Source organism: Epinephelus lanceolatus, chromosome 10 (assembly GCF_041903045.1).
Source record: "Epinephelus lanceolatus isolate andai-2023 chromosome 10, ASM4190304v1, whole genome shotgun sequence".
In the NCBI taxonomy this organism is placed as follows: Eukaryota; Metazoa; Chordata; class Actinopteri; order Perciformes; family Serranidae; genus Epinephelus; species Epinephelus lanceolatus.
In genome coordinates, this window is record NC_135743.1 from 23,417,271 (window position 1) to 23,434,913 (window position 17,643).

The window sequence follows — 17,643 nt, forward strand, 5'->3', positions numbered from 1 at the left end:
CCTCGTTATACCATTAGATGTTGCTTTTTTTGATTGTCTTGCTGTACTTTCTGTGCCCCATTAAAACTCTGCTTCCTCTAAAGTTCTACCTATTCTTTATCCAATAAAAAACACAGGAAACTGCATGCGTTGAGAAATAATGAGCCGCTCTCCTGCTTCAGAGAATTATTTTATTAACTCTTTGAGTTTGGTCCTAAAACAACAGCAGTCTAATCACAATACATTATTCATTCTTATAATGTGATAATACACTTGTAATACAAAATAAATACAGCGCTGTTGTTCCTGATGGGTTTCCAGTTGTGTGCGGACGTCGTCTGTGGAAAGTTAATGTGCCACATGTATTTCTTTGCATGTGTGTGTACCAGACTATTTGGTTCAAAAACAGCAGAACACGGCCCGGCGTAAATCTGCTGCTTTTAGGCTCTCTCACATCTTGTTCATATATTTTAGAAAGGGAAAAGTGAGTGACTGCCAATCACCTGCATCAAAGAAGCACTTTCAAATGATACACAGGGATTAAATTCACTGCACGAATGATTTAAATCTTTATTTCCTGTTTTATATACTTTGGATGACTACAAAAGAAACATGCCAACAATACAATCATGCAGTCGTTATGGACGCAGGTGTAAGTGGAATGAAACCTACTAAAAAAAAACGGTCAACATTTGGAGCAAAATAAAGTATACTTTTCTTGTCTGTCTGTGAATTTAATATCTTTCATACGCTCTCAATCTACACAGGTAGTTTTGAAATTAATAAAAGCCTGGGTGAGAGTGTATTACAGTAGATTTATATGGGCATACTGCTCAGGAACCTCTCACATCCACTGTTTCATATAACATTTCTTTAGTCTGATTTCAGCCTTTACAAGAGTGGAACTTCTCTGTGATGAGGATATTGTGTAAAACTGCCAACCCATAAAAATTCAGAGAGATAGAAAGTCAAGTCCGGTATCACCACGATCTTATCAGACTGACCAGCGTGGCTGAATGAAGGGCCTTAAGTGGTTTCGCTCTGCCAGGGGTCACAGAGAGCTGCGAATCAAAGGAGGAGCCAGAGGTTGACCAAACACACTGTTCTCCCACTGCCCTTATGTAAAACTATCTGCCAAACACCAGTGGTCCTCTTTGAACTTGATTTAGCACTAAGGTCACAAACAGCTGGCCCCTCTGTTGTGGAGGATGAAGCCAGCACCCTGATGACACGGAGATAGGGGAGGTAAGATGAGGTTTATGTTGTCTTACACTGAGATTATCACTGGGTTGTCAATGGGGTCTCACACAGACTTCATTGTTGTAAAAGTTTATTATAACTATTGTAAATGCTCAGGCTAATAAATTTGCAGAATTTCACTTTCATAAATAGGAAAGCATCCATTTTATATGAGCATTTTTAATATGTGTAACTTTTAGATATACATAGTTACAATCATCATATTAATGTGTCAGAGTACAGGTACAGAGTACAGTACAAGTTATCAGGGGAATACAAAAAACAGCCAAAATAATTTTAATATTTTCAATAAAATACTCTTTTATATTAACTAAACAACTATAAAACTAATCACAGCTGCTCAAAACAACTTGTTTTTTGTCATTGCTGTTGTTGACGTCATTCTCTCGGTCATCTGACCAGGTGGCTCGTCTGTCGGTGGACCGAAGCATCCTGACGCAATGTGTGAAGAGTCAGCGTCCTGCACCGACGCTCCTGCTGGGATGTGAGGAAACACATGATGAGTCATAACTTATATAGAACATTAAAGCCAGGTCAGAACTTGCCTAAAGCAACACATGTTAAAAGTAATCCTGTTTATTACTGAGTGACTTATGCAATGGCAGCTGAGCTGGCTAATGCAACAGTTGAAAAGATGATTAAAGCTCTTAAATTATAAAATAAAACTTCACATTCACTCTGTATGCTGTACGTCACAGCTGAACGTCCAGAATGCAAATTTCATTGACTTGTTTATTGTCCAGCTTCAGCAGTTCAACCACATAGTTTCCTTTTTTCACACTTGGGAGTTCTATAAATCAGTTTGTTGGGGCCATATTTTATTTTGGCACAATTTCTGTGTAATTGTAGCTTTTTTAAAGCCACCCAGGGGTAAAAATATTCTGGACTTTTGCTACAGAAACAAACTGCATCTTTAATTTCAGTGACAGGCAAAAGAAGGGCATTTCAATGGATTCTTGAAATTGAAATTTGATTTTTTTTAATTGGCAGCAATTTATAAAATGTACAGCATATATACATACAAATGCACAGCCTGTCAAGATGACATCACAGCAAGTCATGTCAAAAGGATAAAACACAACGCTGAAATGCTTATTTCCATTGTGGCCCTTGGGGTGTAGGTGTGTCTTCTTCACAGCAAAAGACCACTGATCTAGTTAACCTTTCTGCGTTGCTACATTTTGTGCCTTTTTTAAATTTTGTGCATCACTACATATCCATTACAAATTGTAAAGAGTTGCTTTTGTTCATTTTTATCCATCTAAAATCATCACAGTGTGTATTTGAAACAAGTTTTGCAGTGATGATCAATCAGATTCTCCCTGCATCCACATAATGTCTGCAAAGAATCTACTAAACTGGATACGAACAAAGTATTTCAGATGGTTCAGAGGGAATAAGGAGATCATTGTGACTCAAGGTAACAACACAGCAATTATCAGCGTGACATTAGAGTTCTGGTATTCAGTGTTGGTGGGACCGGTGGGCCAGCAGGTTAATGAAGGCAATAGGATTAATACCCGGGGAGTGGTGGAGCGCCCTCAGGGACAGGAGCAGGGACGCTGCATCATTAGAGCCCTATTAACCCTGCAGCAGTACACAAGGACTGCATGCTTCACTCAGTGCCTCAATAAGGGACAAATTGTGCTCTGCCTCTCTTCACATGCAGGAGGAAGTTCCTTTGAATCAGGTGAGATTTTTTACACACATCACACATGTGGTTATTGTGAGAGAATGATACTGAATTTGTAATAATTTAAATAGTTTTAGCGTGTTACATTTACTCGGGGAACTGGCGCATGTGTTTTAAAAGCTTGTCTGAATGTGTGGCTCAGTTTCCACAATGAGCGAAACACTCATCAAACAGTTTACATTCTATAGTGAGGTATTCTTTTTCCCGCTCCCCTCAGAAAATAATCCTTTGTATTTCATGCTCAAACTGGGGCTACAGTTATATATATACTCCGTCTTGATTAAACATAAACAGGAATGTTTGAAATCACTGCGTTGGACTGTGATGGCCCTCCACTCCATCTGTATGTTTATACTTCCTGTGAGAGGCCCTCTATTTATGGACAACTGAAAAACACAAATAATCATCTCCATGCAGTGAAAAATCTGCTTTTATTATCTGCAAAGTTTTGCAATGCCTTTGTGTACGCTCACGCTGCCTTCTGATTGCCTGTTTATTATTCCAGCGTTTCTGCTGAGCCAATGGGGATCTGGCCAATTCCAAAAAGGTGCCAAGCCTTTTTTTCCAGCCTTTTCCTGTCTGTGACATCATTGTGTATTCCCCTAAAACACACTGATCCGTGTCTTGTCTGCAGCCTGGGTGGCACGCATCACAGGCAACGAGGGTGAAACACAAGGTGCCCACGTTTTGATGGTGCCCTTTGGACGTGTATCAAAGGACGTCTCTGGTCCTGGATACCGTCAGATGGCGTCATTCTCCGTGACCCCTTCAATGTGATGAAACGCTGACCTGTTATGGCTTTACATTTTCAGTCGAAATCTGTAATTAGCCAACTTAAACTTTGTGTGTGTCCACAAGAACTCAACCAGATTTAAACAAGCATCTATTTAACATTTTTTCAAACAGCCAAAGGCGCACAATTCCTCATGCTGCCTCCACTTTTATCCAAATAACACAATAAATCATGTTTCAACAATGTAACTTTGACATAGATCATTTACCTCAGGGGGCCATACAACTTTTCAGACAAAAGCTTTATGCTGTTTTATGATCTCAGGACTAAAATCTTTGCAAATTAATGTTTCTCTAACAAAAAAGGAGATATTTCCGTCAGCATTTTTCAGCTTTTAGTCATCTTTCCTCAAGCTTGTGTTGATTAATAAATGAAAATCAACACACCAAAATGAAGATCAGAGATAAAAATGCAGTTTGAGGGTGTGTGAAAGCACGAGCAGTAATCAGTAAATCGACAAAATGTCGAAACTTGCAGTCAGTAATATTGCCAAATATTTTAAAAGCCAAATATCCAATCACTCCTCATATTATTTTGTTCTCATATGTTTACATAAATCAAGCAAATCAAGCAGCGCAGGTGTCTGGACCTCAAGTGTTGTTGAACCTGCACAGAAATGTTTTGGGCATGAAGTATTCTCACTTCTCAATGTCAGGTCAGAGATATTAGAGCCTGTCGTGGAACAAACTGATTTATATGAAGACAATGTTTTATATTCAGGGGTAAACACTTTTAAAAGTTTGATTTTCACATATTTCCACAGTGATTTTGATCAGTTTGTTATCAGGTGACAACTTTCTTGGAGCAGTGCTTGATTATTAAGAATGTAGTCTGTGATTCAGGAGGTAAGTTTTGAACTGATGATGAAAAAATAACACTTTATAAACTTTTTGAATTAGTTTTCTAGTCAAATGAGCTTTATTTGATTGCAGAAATAAGAGTTCCTGTATGCAGGAACTTAGCACATTTGGTCCTGTTGCATTTTCTATATAATGTGAGTCTCCAACTCAGCGTGCAAGGAATTCTGAGAAACACCTGTACTTGTACATAAAAAAGAAATAAAAGTGACTGTGGTTTCATGTTTTTGATTAAAGAGATTCTCATCTTAAGCTAAAAGTACGCATTTACATCTATAGATTTTAGCTTTAATTCTCCATAAAACTAAATCATCTTGTTGCACAAATCTGGTGGCAAAAAACTCAAATAAGCCGACAATGCACTATGATTTTCTCAAAGTGGTCGTCTTTCTGTACAGTTTTAAATGTTTGAACTAAAACAGGTTAAAACTATTCAAGTTTTGACTTTCTTTAACCATCTGCAACAATCTTATAAGATGGACCATCATCACCTTCCTTCTGCAGTCAGGTGAGAAAGGGGTGGAAATTCTATCCCATATTCTTTGACACATTACTTGATGCCTGAGGTCATGGTGCTTTCATCTGAAAAAGTGTACAAAGTTGCAGGTAGCTGCTCATTTTCAACAGCAGTAAAGGTCAGAGGACCTTCAGCAGGTACTCACAGCTGCTGTTTGCTCAGAGAGGCACAAAGATTATAAATTGTAATATTTTTTATATAGATTTGTATCATATTTCCAACCAAATATTTATTTAAATGTATTTCCTTTACCGGTTTGATTGCTGTAGCTTTTTTATAGCCATATTACAGGCAGCAAGGCTGGTGTTGGGGTAATAAAGGCAATCACTAATAGCTGAGTTTCTGTAAAACTTCTGATTTGAATCCACTTGAAACGCAGTGCAGCTACTTTCAACTTGATTTAAGACTTTTTTTTGTGCACAGCAACTGTTCTGACTTTTCAAATAAAATGCCCCCTCAACAAAGAGCTGCACTCTGGATGTTAATGTATTCAATAATCAGCAGCGTCCAGATGCAGGAGGTATGCACTGTAGCTGTCTGTTTCTGTTTAGCCTCTCCTCTGTTTCCTTGCCTCAAGTGCACAGTCCTGCACTCTGATCCTATCTGCACGCAGTTCACCCACTCCTGCCTTTAATATTCACTTTCTGAGGCATTGTTTTAAAGGTGCTGATCAAACGGTGTTTTTTGGCTTGAAAAAGTTTAATTATCAACCAGAGGATTTTGTTGGGACTCAAAATGGAAAATCTGGAATTTCACTTAAAATTGTGGAGCTGGCCGTAAAGTCTGCACCTGCTCCGCTCAGCCCAGAAATACACTTTTTAATGCAGCAACTTTAAACAAACTTAAGTCGTCTTGAGCGCACACACTGTTAAAGTTACTCTAATTTGCTTTTACATTAATTATCAGTATCACCGTATTTTATAAATCGGGCTGCAGTTAAAAAAAAAAATCAAATAAATATTTTTATAAATGCAAACATTGGCTGCAAGTAAAAACAAATTAAATCTGACATAATAAAAAAAGGGCAAAATCTGGAGGATAAAAGAATAAATATTAAATATCTTATTGTAATATAATTTATGAATAACTTGTCTGACGTGATGAATCACCTGTCACCTGCTGATGCGCGTGAATAAAAAGTGATATTTGGATACAAAACGGAGAGCTTTTATTGTAGAAAAAAATCGAGAAATTAATTATAATTTTTGCGCCATAGCTACAACCTAAAATAATGTCAAGAACCAAGTGCAATAATTAACGTTATTATTATTATTTATAATACTAATAATAATAATTATAATAATAATATTAAGAATAAGAATTTAAAGTTTTTAAAACTTTGAATTAAAATAAATTTCAGATTAAATACGTTACTTCAACATTACAGATGAGAAAACGAACCATTTATGGAGCCATGTTACTCAGATATTAAAGAAACAGAAAAAATAGTTAAATGTAATTTGATAGCGGGGTGCAGTCACTCTGGACTATTTATTATTACTGAACTGAAAATTATTACTGGTTCATATGTGTCATGCATTTCTTTTTCCCCCAATAGCTGGATGATAAATTCTCTTTCGTTTCTCAGTTACACCCCTCCTTTTAGCCCCCTCCTTCCCCCCAAACACACACACACGCGCGCACACACACACACACACACACACACACACACACACACACACACACACGCTTCAAAGTAGTCTGAAGCTTCGACGGCAGCAGGCCCGTTAGTGTTGGAAGCTTTGGAAAAACATCCTGATCTTCACATCTCATCTTACAGCCAAATAATCAGCAAGTCAACATGTCACGCAACCACAGTTATCACAGACTGTCTCTCTGTCCTTACAGCCTACCTTTGTCTCAGCGCGCTCCCTCAGCTCCATGTTAGTTAGTCCCTGCAGGTGGTGGACAGTTTTATAAATCCAATTTGAATCAGACCTACTGGATGATCTGACTGTAGGACTACAGACTCACACAGTTCGTGTCTGTGTGGAAGCAAAGCTCCTCCGAGCTCCCTCTCTGCAGAGTAATGCGCTGCACGGCGAGTCTCTGCACAGTCTGAACATCTGCTCGTTTCACGTGACTTTTTTTAAAAATACTAACATCTGTTCTAAATAGGTTTCATTCTGTGCCTCTGCATCGTGTCAATTGCCAACTCCTCTCTCCTGAAAAAAAGGGGGGAGAGGAAACTTATTCAAGCCCATTGCGTAAGGGCTGAATTGGAAATTTTAAAAAAGAACAAAGCTTTTTGTGATGCATGCCATTTATTATAGGCCATGTTTATTTATCTGGAACTGAGTGAAAACTCTTCAAAGTTTCAAGAAAAGCTGTTTATTGATCTGGCCTGTGTGTGTGAAGCATTCCCCTCCAACATTTCAGTGAGAGCAGCCTGTATATGTACAGACCTACTGCTATACCTTCACGACCTCCTTAAATTTCATAGACATCTGGGAATTCCATACATGCCTTGCAAGCCAATTACACACCTTCAAACGGGCACATACTTTGATTTGGACAGTGAGTAACACTTTCCCAGATCACTGAGATCAATCACAGCAGTGCAATACTAGTATGAAAGATTTATTTAGTGACAATAATCTGGGATATACCTCATGCGTAAAGACGCACAAAGCCTGTTTGGTTATGTTGCAAATCCGCAAAATCACAAGAGGTTACTGCCAGTGCAATACGCAAAATAATTCATAATAATTGTTTGATTTTGTCATCATGAATTTATATAGGTCAGGCACTGTTATGCTGCAGTAAAACTGTATAGAAACACGTTAACTGCCCTGCTGTTAATGTTGAGAAGAGAGACTGTAGCGTGGGCTCAATAGCAGGTTGACATGACCCCAGTGTAACTTATTTACTTATAATGTTGAGTCTCAGGTCCAGTCCTTAATCCAACTGTAAACAAATCCAGGAAAAGAGAGAGTGAGAGGGAAACTGGAGACTGCTGCACGAGGCCTTTCAAATTTTAATTAAAATGGACTTGTAACTCGGTTTATACAGACTCACTTTTTTTCTGCTGCGGATTTTTTCCTGCAGTAAAACTTTTTTGCAGGTTTAAATCGCGTCTTAAATAGTTTTCGAAATAAATGACGAGAAAAAAGTGTTTTCTTTTGTTCTTTTTGGATGTGTAACAATATATTTAAAATAATAGCTGCATGTTTCTCCAACGCTTTCGCTCGAGCCAATAATAACTCCATCTGTTTTCCCAAGTGACTGGCGATATACTGGAGGCTTTTGTCATTAAATCTGATGTGAAGGCAAGTCCACGTGATAGGCTACATATATAACAGCTATTTCATTTCACAGATAATTTATGTTGTCCAACAAATTCCAGTGCATTTCATCTTAAACAATTAAATTAGCCTGACACAAAAGAGAAAGTCAAACACTTTAATCGTCTTTTTCTTTAATGCAAAAAATATACAAACATTTACAAAAAAACGATAATAAAAAATAGGAATGTATTCAGACACAGGATCTATTCCTCAATGTAACACGTTTCACCAATAAATAAATAAATGTATTCTGAAAATATTTTTTTTTTGCACAGGTTAGATCCACACAGTCAGCCTTATAATGTGAGCTACACCACCAGTTGACAGTCTCACAACTGCTTCAATAATGCACTTTGACCTCCACAGAAATAAGTCCAAAGACATGCATTCAAAATGTCTTTTCTTAAAAAAACAAAACATGATATTTTCAACATTCGTCGTCAACAACATGAAAACGCATCAGAATGGGAGTGTGTGGAGCTAACGCACGGCTGCAGGTCCCTGTCGGGCCTCCTGCAAAAAAAATGATCCCCCCAGAGCTTCTGTCGTCTCTGCTTTAAATAGTGTGATCCCATGTATCCAGCATTGGACTCCAGATTTGTCCCGTCAGAATGTGATAAGTAGATTCAGCAGTCACCTGTAGGTTAGACAAGGCATTAATGATCACTAAACTGTGCAGATGAGTAAACAAGATAACCCCGCATTAGACCACAGTACACAGGAAAATATAACATCATGTAGTGGGTTGTTTGTGCCACAGTTTCAGGCTTGGATCATGCGTTATAGTTGAGAATCAAGCGTACCATTTAGGGCATAATTTCTCCAGATGTTAGTGAGATGTTGACATGGACCAAGCGCCCTCCATCCTCCATACAGAGAAGGCGTAGCTCAGCCTCTCATGAGCCACATAACTACAACTTGACATTTTGGAGTCCAGCTCGTCGCTCTGCAGCACCTGGTAGAGGAAGTCGATGTATCTGGCTGCAAGTTTTAGGGTCTGTATTTTGCTGAGTTTGTCCGAGGGCAACGTGGGGATAATTTTCCGCAAAGCCGCGAACGCCTCGTTGAGAGACTGGGTTCTCTGACGCTCCCGGACGTTGGCCATGACCCGCTGCGACTGGAGCTCCTCGAAAGACTGGGGGCTGCTGCTGCTGGACTTCTTCCCTCTTTTCCCAGGGGTCGGGCTATCTGAGTCCTCCCCGTTTTTCCTGCTCGGTCTCCTCTTCCTCCCACACCTCTTCGGCTGTCTGTCCAGCTCCCCCTCGCTGTTGCTCAGGCTGTCCACAGGAGAGACGGGGGAGCTGCCCGACTCTTCCCCCAGATTTTCCTCAGACATCTCCACTTGGGTAGATGGCGGCCAGAAAGAGTCCAAAAATTGATTTCCCTCTCATGAAGTCACGGAATTGGTCCACCTGTAGGTCCGCCTGGCTTTGAAGACACCAAAGTATCCATAGATGGGTTCCTGGGAGGACAAGTCTTTTCTGATACTTGAGAAACTTAGGCAGTTCTTATAGGCTGCATGGCGTAAACTTTTTGGGGAGGGACAGGATTGGCCAAGAAGATGGATTACGTGAGGCGAGGGGGTGGGAGCACTCAAGGAGCTATCAGAGAGGCTCCTAATACAAAGTAAGAGCTGGAGAAGATAACTGCATTTTCACATTATTTACTGATTGCGCCAAAAACAACCAAAATATGACATTAATCATCATGACTCCAACATTTAATCAGACGAAATAATCTTTTAATTTTCATTTAATTAAGCTCAGGGAAGTCGAATTGTGTATAACCTCATCATGATTTGGCTAAAATGACTTTTAAAAAACGAAATCACATTAAAAAAACACTCAAATTTAATTTAAATGAACACATTATGACAGTTTCGCTTCCCCTGCAGGTCTGAGCGCAGACAGTGCGTATTTTTATCCCTTCATCCATCCATCGGCACCCCAATAAAATACCCAATGTCCCATCAAATCACTGTTGCTATATGTTTGCTGTAACTTCCAGTAATTCTATGATCTGACACTTCTTTTTTTTTAAATCAAGCACTGTGCAACCCTGGCTCATCTCTGCAGACCAAACCCACATGGATCTTTGGATTTATGTTCATCTAGTCTCTCTTAAAGCAAGTGAGATCAAAAGACTTTCATATAGGCAACATATGATCCCAATCTTACATTTCTGACATGCAGCCAGTGCTGCACATTTTTCAAACTTTTCCTTGGAGGATTGCTGCATGCTCTAATTATATTCCCCACAAGAGGGCATGTTTTTTGTATACTGTAATATACCATAAAATATATGTAAAAACGTGCCGAAATAATGTGTCTTTGTTCATCTATAAAACAATACCAGAAGTGACTATTGTTGGTTCCAGTCAGACAGGAGGAGAAGGCAGCTCTGTGTTTAAGACCTTCTGGTATTTACTAGGCTGGTGATACAATATCCATCTTGTTTAGTGGAGGATTACTTTGTTTAGGTTGAGATGGCTGTGGTCCACAGGAGCAGCATCTGGTTCAGGAAACAGGGGGGCAGTCAGGGTCAGAGGTCACAACACCAGCGAACATCTATTTACATCCTCATGGAGGCCTGAGAGTGAAGTATTGTTCCAGGTGAAACACAGGCTTGTTTAACTGTCTCATTTTACATTTTAACTAAAGGAAACATCACGTGTCACATTTCCTGCTGCAAAGTGAAGATAGAACTTCATATTGTTAAGTTTCAAATGTGCATTTTTCTGCAGATGGAGATGATGGTGCTGAAAAGAACTCAAGCTTCTTCAAGGTGAGTGTACCTGTGTACCTGTCTGGTAGCCCTGTCCATGGTGCTGATCTCAGTGCGCACTCACACACACCACTCTCTACCTGCTGTACCTCACAGGTAAGCTCTCCACTGACCTGTCTGAATCCTTTTGCCATCACTTTTCCTGCTTTATCTCTTAACAAAAGTACCAACAAGTGCAGATCTTATCTTGACAGCTTGCTTGGCTGTTTCTTTGAAATAAAAACTTGATGTGTTCATGGATGGATTACTGAATGGGCCTATCCAGGCCCAGGCCCAGGGGCCCAAGGTGTCAGGCCTCCTCCCCTTGACTCCACCTGCAAAATGTTGCTCCAATCAACATGTACCGGTCAGAAAGAGGCTCAAAATGACCACAAAAAGATGCAAAGGAATTGTAAAGAGACACAAAATAACTACAAAGAGACAAAAACAACCAAAAAAGTCACAAAATGTTCTAAAAAAGAAACAAATGTCTTATTAAAAGACACAAAGTGACCACAAAGAGACAAAAATGATCAAAAAAGACACAAAGTGAACTCAAAGAGACACAAAACAGCCACACGAAGACAGACACAAAACCACAAAATGATGCAAAATGACTACAAAGAAATGTGTGTGACTTGGTGTCTGTGTGTGTCTTGCTCCTCTGCAGGAGAGGTGGTGGGGCCTTCTGCAAATCTGTGCCCAGGGGCCCATTGTCTCATGATCCACCCATTGATGTGTGAGATATTTCATGCAGTGTGTAAACAAAGGATTCGTATCTCATATAAAATGTGTGATTTCATAGGCTTTTAAGTATTTTTTGTCTTAAATTTTGCCTATATGATCGTGAAAAGTAACTAAGTACATTTACTTAAGTCCTATGCTTAAGTGCAGATTTGAGGTACTTGTACTTGAGTATTTCAGAGGAAACAACATACTTTTTACTCCACTATTAATATTATCTGTGGTAACTGAGAGATAAGGGGAGATGTCATGCAACAAATGTCTGTTGCTTCCTTCTTTAGTTTCTTTTACCTGCTCTTGTTGACTGATATTTATGTTTACGCTTTATTGAATCTCAGATCGGCATCCTTCCTCTCCTGCACATGTCAGCTGAGCTTTATGATTGTCTTTCATCATGATGTTCTAATTAAGAAAAGAAACAGTCCATCCAGGGATGTTTTGATTACCTGGACACACCATCATTCCTTATTTTGAAAATGATGGTAATAATGCATAAGCTAGTATTCACTCCCACTCTACATTTACATTTCTTGGCAGATTGCTCTGCAGAGTTCAGCTCTTTGCTGCTGAAGTGACTCTGAGAAAACACAGCTGCTTCTCGGGAATATGATGTCATCACAGGACAACTCCTCCAGTGTTGATCTTTAATAAAGACAAAACTTTCATCAGTCGGTCACAGACTGTCAGGGCCTGACAATTACAAGTAAGAGGAGATAAACAGCGCTGATTGTTTTTTGGTGTGATTTACCGTACATCGCCGCCCGCTCTGCCTGAATCAGTGGCAAATAACTGATGAAGAAAGCCTTTGTCCTTATCAATGAGCAGTGAGTGGGTGTTATGATAAAGTCAAGTGTATGTTTCTGACTCATGCAACTTGACACACCAGTCATGAGTGACCCCAGAGCGTCATTAACCACCCCTCCCCGAGGTCACATCAAGGCAGACACAACTCAGGCTCTCACTCACTAAGTCCTGAGCCACAGCCAGATCCACAGAGACCTGTCTATTTTCTCTACTCGAGCCTTGGAAGGCAGTGTTTCTCTATCAGCCTACTCATATCTATTGAAATAACAAACCACAGTCCTTCACATGCACGAGGCTCCCACAGTTGACAGTGATATTCATGTTCACTCCATTAAAGTTTAACCGCAATGAGCGCAGTGCCAGCTCGCCGAGATGGATCAACTGCACGGGATGAGAAAAGACAGGGGTGCGTTCTTCAAAGAGCAAGTCCCAGATAGCCTGTAATCAACCCTCAGGACTAACAAGGTCAAACAGCAGAGCTGGATGACAGCATGTTTCCTCAGCAATAGTCTCAAAATGTCCCATTCTGTAGAGAAACCCAGACATCATGTCAGGGGGATTTCTGATAACAGTGGTTCAGTGGTGGTGGGAGAGGATCTGGGGTGTTGAATCGGGAGGTGAAGATGAAAACAGGCCTTTATAAGCTGTCTGGACACATAGGAGCCAGGACTCCTGAAGTTAGCTGTAAAAGAAAGCCTTTGAAAGCCCAGCGCTTTGATGTTGCAGGTTCTAATCGTGGTTCAAGTCCTGTATTCCTGCAGCTGAGCACAATTTGAGCTTGTCAGAGAAAACTGAGCAGCAAAGCCTGCCCGCTCCTGAAACCTTATCTCATAAGTATTGATTTTTGTAGAGCGAAAGGCTGATTTTTGTGCAGGACTAGGTGCACGTGTGCATATGCACGTGTGTGAGCGTAAAAGATGTTCTGTTAAATCTATTCATGTCACCCTAATGACTCTGTGGGATATCAGACAGCTCTACCGCACAATGACACCTTATTAGCCACTAAGAACCAACAAACCTCCAGTATGTTTTCACAGCTTGGACGCTTGGGGTGATGTGGGGTCTGTGGAAGAACTGGCATCCCCAGCAGTATAATCTCTGTCTCACCCACACACACACACACACACAAACACACACACTAAACAAACACTGGGCCTTCCTCCCAGGGTTTGAGAAAGTGTTTCACTGGTCTAACTTTACTCACAAAACAACAATACAATATATACTATATGAAGGGAAAAACAAAAGCTTAGAGAATCACTGAATCCTGCATTTAACCCACATGACCTCACTTTATGTCATGAACATTAGCTCATATATTTCATGCCCCTGCCCATGCTAAAACTTAAACCTCCAGACCACTGAGCCGTGCCTTCTGCTGCCTATAAAGCCCACTGCCACCCAGCAGACCACACACACGTTCACCCAGCCTGCTGCAGCATGGAGACCAGTGCATTGACCCATGCAATGAAAATATCTGTTCACAGAGTTACAGTAGCTTCACCATATTGTGGCAAGACTTATAGGAGCTTGGCAGGTGCTGTTGTGAGTTCAGAGATACTCTATCTGCATGTAGCTCATATGGAAATGTGATTAATGTGTCAGTGTTACGTAGGCAAGAAATACACCCAGTTGCTAGTTTATACACTCACAGTTAAAACTGATGCAGTCTAACATCCTCCTGAGACCAGAAGTGTTGTTTGGTATGCATTTTTATTTTCTCCTAGCTATTTGGGATCAGTAGGACCTAAAAAAAATTGAACATTGTAAATGATAATAAAGACCCAATATCCTCAAACGAGACGATAATAAAGTCCCGTTGTCTTCAAACTAGTACTTTCTAATTAACAATGTCATAGCTTGTTACTGTTGCTAAAATTGGTAATTGTATGGCATGTCAAATTACAAACGTAGTGTCAATCATTAAATTAAATCAGGTTTTTTACTTTGTCCTCTTTTGTGTCGAGGTCGATTGCAGACTGACTTGGCAGAGATGGCTGCCATCTTGTTTTTACATAGATTAGTGTATTGTGGTTTTGCTACCACTAGATGGCACAAAAAAGTGTCCACGGACGAGGACAACAGGTCTAAAGTAAGCAGAGTGAGTATAAGGTCCAGTAAACCCCAAATGTAATGTAATGTGATGTCTTCAAATGAGGACACAGGGTCTCAGGAGGATATAAAAAGGTGTTTCTGTAATTAGAGTTTTTCTTTAATCATTCAAACACAAACAGATTCAAGTATTATTACCTTTAGTTATACTGTATCCAAAGGCCGGTGGCAAATGTGCATATTTAGAACAACCAAAATAAGTATTTAGCAATTATAGCAATACAACCAGATCATCAAAGTGTCCCAAAAATGCTATAAGCAAAAAGGCAGATCCATGAACTCTTAAAGGTCTCACCTTCAGCACTGACTTTAGTTAACATGTGTTCATATGACACTAGCATAAAATAAATAAATAAAAATATATAGATTTAATCCATTTTCTAAGATCTGGAGAAGTTGTGCTTTATCATGATCTGCAGATCAGCTATGACAACCCCTACTTTTGTCATTGCAAAGTCACATTCTGATATATTGGGCAATTCTGTTCAGACCATAGAGGGGTTTCTAATATTTTGTCCATGTTTTTTATACTAATGAGAGTAGACTACACAAAGGTCAAGTAGGCTACATATCAACATAATACAGTAGCCTATAATGCATACAAGTATTTGTGTAATAAAAAAAAATAAAGTCACTAAAAGTCATGTTAGATAGGAAAATACAGTGAACAGTTGTAGCCATTGCTGCTGTCAGTGTTAAAGAGTCATTTCACCCAAATCACAAACCAGTGGTATCTGCAGATAGTTTTGGTTTTCTGTGCAGCAATTTGAGGCATCTGCTTTAGTAATTTCAATGGAATTTTGTTTGTGGTGCTCATAACATTGAAAAATAACATTCATGAAACTCAACAGCGTCATTTCTTTCCAGAAACAATGCCCCATACAGTTAGCCTTGATAATTCACAGACCTCGCTGTCCACTGTTTTTATTGGACATATTTTCCGCAGATGAAAAAGTCCTGATGAAATGTATATTGAAATATAAAACAGGTTGCAAATGCAACATAGTTCAGCTGATGTGGATGTGAAATGCCCTACGATAAAAGCTGTATGTCGGCACTTTAACCTCTTAGGTGCTGCTTTAAGTATCTGACCTAATGTGTTGGAGAAGAGAGCCAACACAACAAATAATATATGCCACATTCCTGACTGCACTGTGCAGACATTAAACAGACCTTTTAATTGAATATGTTTTAATAATAAGTTTGAGTTTATTAACATTCATATTCTCAGTTAAAACTGAAACAAAGCAGAAATTCCATTTTTAAAGGAAATGATTTTACATCCTAAAAATAAACATATATCTCTACACACATGTACCCATACATTCATACTCACACATTTACAAATACAACCATACACTTACACACAACCATGCATACATTTTAAACTAACATAAAACAGCAAAATCCTCCTGAGACCCTGCGTCCTCATTTGAGGACATCACATTTTGGGTTTACTTTACCTTATACTTCAATCTACTTGACTTAGAACTGTTGTCCTCATTTGGGGACAATGTTCTGTGCCATCCAGTGGTAGTAAGAGCACAATACACTAATACATGTAAAAACAAGGTGGCAGCCTTCTCTGCGAAGGCAGTCTAAGCCCGATCCCGACACAAAAGTGGACAAGGTCCAAAACCTGATCACATTTTATGATTGAAACTTGTTTATTTATGATTAATAATAGTTTGATATGGAATACACATAAGACCAATTTTAGCAACAGTAACAAGCTAAGACACTGTTAACTTGTAAGTACTCTTTTGAGGACATTGGGACTTTTAGTATTGTCTCATTTGAGGCCACTGGGACCTTATTATTATTGACAATGTTTAGTTTTTTTTATACTTTTTGGTTCCTGCTGATCCCCAATAGCTAGGAGAAATTAGAAATGCATACCACGCATGCATGCAACACTGGGGGGACCACGCACTAAATGGGGGGGTTTGGGTTTTTCTATGTTTTCCTTGTTTTTTGTCTTTTCTGCAGCGATTGATGGTATAAAGGTCTTTAATTTTGGCAAAATAAAAGTCCTCTGCTACTGCCATATTTTTGAGGAGAGACAAAGGCACATGTTCTAAATACTGAGGGGGACATGCACACTTGGACTAATTTTTTGTTTCATCAGTTTGACTGCTGCAGGTCGGTCTGCTGTTTTCAGCCTTTAAATGGTATTAAAATCATGATTTTAAATTACTTGCATTCAAATAAACAATGCAACATAACACTTGACACTAAAAGGAGAAGCACAGGCAGCTCTTGGTGCTGCTCCAAAACTATTCCCTCTTACAAAACCTCTGCAGTAAATGATGGCATCTGTGGAATGGACAGAGTCTTTTCATAAGAGCACACCCACGTCCAACAGTGCCTTGCAGGTGCACGCTGAGAAACAATCACAAAAAAACAGGAAAAAATAAATTATTCTCTGCTGTCGTGTCCCCACGAGCGAGTTCTTCTTTTATTGTTTCATATATTAAGCATAACTGACAAGATGACTTGGCAAAGACCACCTGGCTGGAATGTCATCAGTCATGTTCCCGATGTGAAATAATAAAAGAACTGTTGTGAATGTAACAGCAGTGTCTTTATCGCCATCTGTGGCTCCAAGCCCAGCAAAATAACCCTGGCAGAGGAGCACACGTTGGAGAGCAGCGTTAACATGCCATGTCACACAGACTTATGTAAGTGATGAGCATAATGTCAGTAGTCCAGTGTGGTTCTTCACTGTAACCGCAAGTGCTGCGAGGAGTCCCGCCACAGTCCCTGTTAATAAGGGCTCTGTGAGGAGAGAGGAGGTCAAACAGAGTGCTCCAGCTGCACATGAGGATGAATAG

At 39.6% G+C, this 17,643-nt stretch overlaps 1 protein-coding gene and 1 long non-coding RNA gene across 2 annotated transcripts; both read right to left on the reverse strand.

Moving 5' to 3' along the window:
* Nucleotides 1-150: 150 nt before the first annotated feature.
* LOC144464425 (uncharacterized) lies at nucleotides 151-7,209 on the reverse strand. The gene is made up of 2 exons (XR_013492126.1): nucleotides 6,953-7,209; nucleotides 151-1,716 (listed from the first exon to the last, which is right to left on the reverse strand). It is a non-coding gene; the product is annotated as an uncharacterized LOC144464425 (long non-coding RNA).
* A 1,291-nt stretch (nucleotides 7,210-8,500) lies between these two features.
* Nucleotides 8,501-9,871, reverse strand: twist1b (twist family bHLH transcription factor 1b). The gene is made up of 2 exons (XM_033641262.2): nucleotides 9,190-9,871; nucleotides 8,501-9,023 (listed from the first exon to the last, which is right to left on the reverse strand). The coding sequence occupies exon 1, from the start codon at nucleotides 9,720-9,722 to the stop codon at nucleotides 9,216-9,218; it is 507 nt and encodes a 168-aa protein (XP_033497153.1). The 5' UTR covers nucleotides 9,723-9,871; the 3' UTR covers nucleotides 8,501-9,023; nucleotides 9,190-9,215.
* Nucleotides 9,872-17,643: the final 7,772 nt, after the last annotated feature.